The sequence below is a fragment of the Scaptodrosophila lebanonensis genome, unplaced genomic scaffold (genome assembly GCF_003285725.1).
Source record: "Scaptodrosophila lebanonensis strain 11010-0011.00,11010-0021.00 unplaced genomic scaffold, SlebRS2 tig00001415-arrow-pilon, whole genome shotgun sequence".
NCBI lineage: Eukaryota > Metazoa > Arthropoda > Insecta > Diptera > Drosophilidae > Scaptodrosophila > Scaptodrosophila lebanonensis.
Genome location: NW_022060742.1, coordinates 9,987,440 through 9,995,612, shown reverse-complemented (window position 1 = coordinate 9,995,612; position 8,173 = coordinate 9,987,440). Strand labels below are relative to the sequence as shown.

General features: G+C 37.8%; 1 protein-coding gene across 1 annotated transcript; it reads right to left on the bottom strand.

The window, feature by feature from the left end:
- Window positions 1–6,635: 6,635 nt before the first annotated feature.
- Window positions 6,636–7,482, bottom strand: LOC115632786 (odorant receptor 65a-like). The gene is made up of 3 exons (XM_030530038.1): window positions 7,184–7,482; window positions 6,750–7,113; window positions 6,636–6,689 (listed from the first exon to the last, which is right to left on the bottom strand). The coding sequence occupies exons 1-3, from the start codon at window positions 7,480–7,482 to the stop codon at window positions 6,636–6,638; spliced, it is 717 nt and encodes a 238-aa protein (XP_030385898.1).
- Between the last annotated feature and the right edge of the window lie 691 nt (window positions 7,483–8,173).

Sequence of the window (8,173 nt, the reverse complement as noted above, 5' to 3'; positions counted from 1 at the left end):
GAGGCTGAGGCTGACAAATCGCTATTTTGTCGTTGATGCTGTTCAAGTTTTTCGTCGTCTTAGTCGAGATTGCCACTCCTTGACGATAATTGTGCACACTGCTTCACAGTAAGCCGAATTAACAAGATGCTCTACAGTAGGTCTTAAACAGGAAAATTCCTAAACAGCTTCCTGAAATAGGCAACCGGGTATTTGAATAGATTTCTTATAGCTTTTCAACTCAGTACTCATCAAATTCGTAAAGTTTATAGAATATTGGCTGGATAAAATTTGTTGTCTGGGTGGATAATGATTTTTTATTGATACCGAATTAACAAGATGCTCTACAGTAGATCTTGAAAATTTCTGAAATTTCTAATATTTCTCATAGATTTTCAACTCAGTACTCGCCACATTCGTAAAGTTTATAGAATATTGGCTCGATAAAATTTGTTGCCTGGGCAGATATAGATTTCTTATAGACACCATATTAAATTTCAATTCAGTAGTAGTCTAGTTTATGTTTAAATTGAATTTAAGAAGAATATGATTTTGATGTAACTTGTTGTTTGTTGAAGATTTCTTATAGATATATTTTTCATTTTCAATTCAGTACTTCTCAAATTATAATTTCTTGTCTGGGTAGATATGTATAGATTTCTTATATATAGATACCTCATTGATTTTCAATTCAGTGCTAGCCATTTTCGTCAAATTTATAGAATTTTGGCTCGATAAAATTTGTCGTCCATGCAGATATAGATTTCTTATGCACATCTTATTAATTTCCAATTCAGAAGTAGTATAGTTTATGTTGAAATTGAATTTAAGAAGATTATAATTCTGATGTAATGTGTTCTCTTGTAGATATAGATTTTTTGTAGATATCTTTCTGATTTTTAATGCAGTACTCCTCAGTTATAATATCTCGTCTGGGTAGATATGTATAGATTTCTTATATATAGATACCTAATTGATTTTCAATGCAGTGCTAGCCATATTCGTCAAATTTATGTATATATTAAATTTAAAAAGAATATCGTTTTGATATAAATTGTTGTCTGGGAAGATATATATTTCTTATAGATATCTTTTTGACTTTCAACTCAGTACTCGCCAAATTCGTCAAGCTTAGGTTTAAATTGAATTTAAGAAAATATATAAATATTGTATGGGTCGATCAATTTTTGCTAAATTAAGGCCCATTGAGACAACAAATTTGCGGCTCCTTCTGATACGTACACAACCAACTTGGCTTGTGAAATAAAGTAGTTGTTGTTGGTTTTAGTCCACCTGCTCTTTTTTAGTTCTCATCATCACTACTGTTTCAATAGATTGTATTTTTCATTTATAGTTCTACATTTCTTATTATTTTTTCTATCTATTTCTCTCTCTTTTTCCCACTTTATTTTGTTATCAATCCAGGGTCTTTTGTCTATTGTTTGAGCCTACAACTATACCCCAAGATGCTGCAACTTTTAAATTTGTAACTCCCTTTCTATTATCATACTTCTTTTGTACGTATCACTAGTTTGCCTTTTCCTACGAGTCTCTGTCATGGAACCAGTGTGCGTTGTTAAGTGAAATTTTGTGTACAATATGCAGAGTCGACTATGTGCAGTTTTTACTTTTCGGTAGACGGCTTGGCCGTCACGGCTCGCCCTGCTGGCCTGCTTTTTCCAGGCGGCCTGAAGTTTTAGGCAGACAGGCAGGTTGGCGACTGTCTCTGCCTCTGCCTCATGCAAATGCAAATGTGGCCAGGGCAATGAATCCAATTCGTGCAAGAGCCACAACTCAACCTCGACAGTTTTGAACGTTCATGCGCGTTGGTTGCCTGTTCAGTGGCTCAGTGGCTTAGTGGCTTGGCGGCTTGGCGGCTTGGCGGTGGCTGCCTGAATGTTTGGCCTAGTCAGTTGGCGTTTGCTAATTAATTGAGGCGAATCATTCGCTGCACAAAACTTGTCGCAAGTAATTAGTTTGCCATAAACAGATGACATGTTATGCCATGATGTTGTTGTTGTTGTTGTTGTTGAAGTTGCTTTTGACGTTGTTCGACAAATGAAGTTATTATCGAGAGAGCGTGCCTTACTAGGATGTCGCAATTTCTCTTTACGCTGCCAAAGAACTGTTGCTGCTTGGCCTTTAAGCTGCGAAGGTTAATTGCCAACAATAAGATTCAATCAAGCTAATGACGGACAAGCAACAGATACAACAACAGCAGCAGCAACAACAATCCAAAGCCACTGGGCAACAACTGGCAGTGCTCGTCCAGCTTCAAAGGCAACAACAAAAACGGACTCCAACTTCAACTGCCATGAAAAGCGTACCACGCGAAGTTCACACAATTGCAATTTATGGGCACAGTCGGACTCCTGGACAGCCACTCGGACCGCCGCTTCCTTCTTGCCTCTTACGAAACTAAGAGCTCTTTTTTGTTGTTATTGTTGGGCTGCTGTGGCGACCTTTTGGGGTCGCATGCATAAAATGCAACGTTGCAAAACTTTCTTCGTCTGCGCCACAACGTTGCCACAAAGCAGGAGAAGAGGAACAAGCGCGGCCAGCGAGTCCAAAATTATTGATAAAAATGCCAGAGTACAACATAATTTCCAAAACGTAAATAGTTCAATGTGGCTACCAAGTCATGCAACTTGTTTTTATTTTCGAATTATCGAAGTTGGCGGAGAGTGGTGCGATAATCGACGTCGAACGTGGAATGCTTCCTTCCCTCCCTGCAGTTGTATTAACGGTAAACAAGCCAAGCAGCCAAGAAGCCATGACCAAAGCCGCTTCTAGTTGACTCGAATAACGTTTGGGATATTGCTCGTATTTAGAAGAACTGATTGAAGGTCATTTGAAAAGTCATCGACAAAACAATTTATGGCTTCAACTATTCGATCATGCAGGAATCCATGAAATAAATTGATTTCTCTGGGAGAGACAAGTCGAAGACTGTTCTTATGGATTGCACATTTCTTCGATTATCTTCGCAACAGCAGTTATGTGGTTTGCTTAGCTTCTGACCTGCTCATATTTTCAATATTAAACATAAGAAAAAAAAGTTGGTGTCTTTAAAAATATGTTTAAGTAAGTAGTTTTTTTCAGCTTTATCCATGCAAACTCTTTTTAAAGTATGTATATTCATGAGTATATTGGTTTTAAGGACTAATTTACCGTAAGTAGGTAAAACTTGGAATCCGACTGATAAGTGTCATCCAAGACTGTTTCAGAGGGTTCTGGAAGGGTTTAGAAAGGGTTTTTTATGCGGTCAGACTGATTATAAATTTGAATTCAAATGCTAAGGTAATCCAAAACGGTTTTAAATGATTCTGGGAGGGTTTAGAAAGCTTTGTTCATGCGGTCAGGTCAGTGCTGATTCTAAATTGACGATTGTCACTCCACTTAGAATCATTAATTTGGTTTCATTTGGTTAAAGCACAGGTATCCGTGAAAACCGTAAGATACGCCAAAGACTATTGGCTTGTTTTAATGAAGCAGTATATAAATCTCATGAACTCTTAACGAAGTTATCAATATATCCGTTTGTCTGTATGTCCGTCTGTCCGTCTGTCCGTCTGTCCGCCCGTCCGTCTGTCCGTATGAACACCTAGATCTCAGAGACTATAAGAGCTAGAGGCACCAAATTGCACAAAGATGGCTTATGTGTGTACGCTATACGAGTTTGTTTTATTTATTTTTTATATATCATATGCGAGTATATGATGAACCAACCACAAAATGCAATCTATTTAACTCACTCAATAATGAGTTGGTGGAACAGAATCAGGCGACGAAACTCTATGCGAAAGAGACGCTTATCAACGGTAACTATTCTGCCCATATGCCAGAGTTCAATGCACAGGATCTTGAGATTTAGGGCAACTTGTGGAAAGCAGTGAACAGATGCCAGTTCCATACATACAATAGACATCATATTATAGCACAAGAGTATGCTTTGCCATACATACTTGTACATGACAACGTAGGATTTGGGATGTTGAATAGGGTCGTGCCAGCGAAAAGGGAAAACTGCGTTGAATGGCAGGTCCTATTGTCCCCACCAGGGCAGAGAGGTGTCCAAAGCACAATAGAATAGCGCACCACCATACCAAGCGATGCCCAAGACAGATTCAAGCAAAAAAAAACTGGCGCTGCTCCGATTGTATAACTTCTTTTAGGTCGGGGTTAGGGCGCCTGCGATGACAAGATTCGAGAGCGTCAAGAACCGTGTCCACTGCATCGGCATTTAAATTAAAATATATGGTTTTAATTGTTATGAAACAGGTCTGAAAATAGGAAGCCTTAGCGTTTTTTCCAAAAGCTATTAAGTTGAAATACAAACGCCTATTGTCCACAGGAGATGTTCACCAAAGTCGACGACACTATCAGAGGACTCCCGCAAGTAAATAATTAATGTCAACTTGTGAACGCAGGTTTGTATCAAAAGGACATAGTGCCAAATGCGACGTAGCAGGAAAGTGTGTTCATATAACTCTTTGGTCCAAATAGTAACGGTATTAGAACAGAAATACACCTAATTTTGTTTTTACACGGTCTTTTTTACACGATTTTGATATAACAGAAAATTAAAAATTGCATATATATTTCTTTAGAGATAAGGATCACATATTTTTGCATATGATCAATGTCTGTTTTACCCGCTTGTTTCTGAAACTAATCTACCGTGTAAAAACAGAATTAGGTGTAATATATTCGAATATGTACAAACTTCATCTGATCCCGATGATAGTGCACTGTTATGTGCCGCGGATGGGCATGATACCACAGAACCAGCCAAGTCTCTACAACTTGCTAAAAAATACGTGGCCATTTAAACTTGGCCTCTTGTCACAATCGGGCTTCTTCGGTTGCTGCCATTGTGCCAGAGTTGTCCTTTCTACTTATGATTGATTAATGAAGGAAAACTTACTCTTTTATAGGCTCGCAATAATAAATAACTGCGTAAAAAGAGCTGAGAATTTTTTATAGAAGAACTGAATGAAACCCGATAACGCCCATATAACGAAGCCTTGAACTGTTTGTGCTGAATGTGGAAATTATATATGTAGATGATGAAAATGCTTTGAACAACGTAGTTGGATAAATGGAATGCAATTATCACAATAAAACAAGAAAACAAACCATACTTTTCTTCTTGCAACGAACGCTTAGTGCAATATAAATAGAAAAAAAAAAAAAACAATTTCATGCCCTGAAGGTTGAAATGCATGATGAGAAGGGTCGATATAGCTAAAACTGGCAGTCTGCTTGTCTCTCCCTATATACTTATTAACGTAATTATCTGTGAAAGTACAACAGTTAGACTCACACAAGTTGAGGCATAAATTTTTGCAGACAGAACAACCGAGATATAGTATTTATTGATAAAGAGAAAACTATAACCATTCACATATCCAAACTTAATTTGATTCTAATGATAATGCACTTGATGGCTTCAGCGAAGTCTTGACGAATTGGTAGACCTTCCATAGGTATTACTGACGAATGAAGAAACGCTGTATTTTTTATAAATCTTATAGATTCACTGAATAAATTAAGGCAGCATGCTAATAAAAGTCGCAAAATACTATCCTACAACTAAATAAAATCTGAGGAACACCCGTACACTATATAGAAATTATACCCTTAGCTGAAAATAATAGTTTGCAAGCCAATTGTCATAAGAAAAACTTTTGGAATGTAATGAGTAGAGGTGAGGAGAAAAACGGTCAAAACAAATATAATAATACTTGTAACTTTAACTGTTTAATAACTCTGAAAAGTAGAGAGCTATATAATATGCAAAGTTTAACGAAATCATGTAGCGGGGAAAACGGAAAGGAAAAATAGGAGAGTCTACATACAAAGTTTAGTAAATGTGCGTTCAGTCGTTTCCAAAATCTAGGCGCTCATCCAGACGGACGGATGGACAAACGGACATACATGTAGTTATACTTCATCGGGAATGGGATTTTTCATTCTCGCTGTTACATACTTTGCACAAACCCTAAGAATTTTCTAATAACGCGATTTAAAATCGGTTTAGTAACATCTATAATTTATTTGATAATCATCGATCAAATATTATAAAGAACATATTTTCTAAATCCGGGAAAGGTTACCGAAGCTTTGATTCCTAACTGGATTACTTATATTTGTGCTTTACTACTCCAGTTGTACTTGTATTACTCGTATTAAGAAGTCTCTTTCGTGAGAGCTAAGTGGAAGAGTATACCCAGTTGAGCTCCAAGATCGGTTGTCTTGGTCGATAATGGTTCTATAATGTTTTTTTTTAAACGATATTTTGCAGTTTTCCATGTGCGCGGGTCTTAACTCGTTCAGCTTTTGCAATGCAAGCCGATTAGTAAGATCACGTTTTTATGCTCTTTTAATAAAATATTAATATTGTTTTATATTGGACTCTGAGCATTTTCTCAGCTAACGATCACCCAGTACTGCTTAAGATGGTTTACGATTGTTGCCGTCGTGATTACAATTCTAGACCTCAGAGCTCTAAGAATGCTAGAACACCGGTGCATAATGTATTTGTATTTTATTAAGAATTTCAAGACACTAAGAATTCGTATACAATATGATTTTCAAAAACTCTACATATTTTATAGAACAGTATGTGAAATGTTTATTTCTAAAAGCCCCGGTTAGTCCAGAGCCTCCAGCAGCAATGTCAGAATACTATAGCATTGTTTTAGAACCTATTATTAAATAAAGTTTATGTATCTTTTAAATAAAAACTGGTGCTATTTTCCACTCACCATCATGTAGCTGGTTAGATTGAAAGGTGGAAATGGGCTAGCAACAATGCAAAGTGGTTTTTGTGCCCTCTGTATTATGAACATAATGTCCCGCTGCAGCTTGGGGGATAGTTCATGCCAATTGTAAATGTCGTAAGCAGCGATAGCCACTTCCTTTGATTGCTGATTAACCATATCGCCGAAGACGGACCAATACGATAAGTGGCAAAAAGATAAGACCATGAAGAATACAAATCGAAATGCCGCTATTGGATCGCGTCTGGCGGCGAGTGCCTCAAATGTCGATAAAGAAATCATTAAGAACAAGCAGATCATTTGGGCTAGAAAAGGTGCATAGAACACAGAATTGATGTCCCTAACAATACTGGGGGACCAAAAATGAATAAACCAAAATTGGGATTAGGCATACACACAACAAAATCTTTTAAACTCACCTGATAATGCGTTGATGGAAGAGAATCCGGCGAATAAGTTCATTGCGAAAATTATTCTGATCAAAGGAAACTATCCTGCCAATATGTCGGAGCTCAATGCACAGGATTTTGAGATTTAGAGCAACTTGTGGAAAGCAGTGAACAGATGCCAGCTCGAAGCCCACAATGGATATCATGTTATACCACAAGAATACAACTTGCCAGACAAAGATAACAACATAAGCTTTCGGATGCTGAACAGGGTCATGCAAACGAAAAGGAAAAACTGCGTTGAAAGGTAGGTTCTGTAACCCCACCATGGCTGAGAGGAGGCCAAGCTGCAGAAGCCGACCACGCCACCATACCAAGCGATTCCCAAGCCAGACTCAAGCAGAAAGAACTGTTGTCGCTCCGATCGTATAACGTCCTTAAGCGGTGAGTTGATTGGACTATGGTGGCAAGATTCGAGAGCATCAAGAACCGTGTCGACCGCATCGGCATTTAAATGAAAATAAATCGTCTTAAGTGAAATGAAACTCGTCTAAAATATGAAGCCATAGCAATTATTTGAATAATCCGCAGGAAGTAAAGTACTAACGCCAATTATCCACAAGAGATCCTGACCAAAATCCATAACATTATCAGAGGACTCTCGCAAGGCACAGATTAGAGTCAGCTGAAAAAAACAGATCTGTATCACAAGGGTAAAATGCCAAATGCGGCGCATCAGGGAACGACGCTCCTCTCGATTTGGATAGTTCCATAAAACTCTGCCCGGAAACATTTACAATATTAGAAAAGGAATGAAGATTTACGTATATATGTATACAAACTTCAACTGATCCCGATGGTAATGCACTGTTATGTGCCTCGGATGTACCTGATACCAGAACGCCAGCCATGTCTCTACAAATTGGTCAAAAAAACTCGGCCATTTATATTTGTCTTGCTGTCGCAATGCGTTTTCGACTGTTTCCATGTTGCACAACGTTTCCTTAGAACGAGTAATGA

Coding starts and splice junctions, on each gene's coding strand:
- LOC115632786 (XM_030530038.1), bottom strand. CDS start 7,482: ATGGTGGGGTTACAGAACCTACCTTTCAACGCAGTTTTTCCTTTTCGT. Junction 7,114..7,183: donor TTCCATCAACGCATTATCAG/GTGAGTTTAAAA, acceptor TTGGTCCCCCAG/TATTGTTAGGGACATCAATT. Junction 6,690..6,749: donor ATCTAACCAGCTACATGATG/GTGAGTGGAAAA, acceptor ATTTAATAATAG/GTTCTAAAACAATGCTATAG.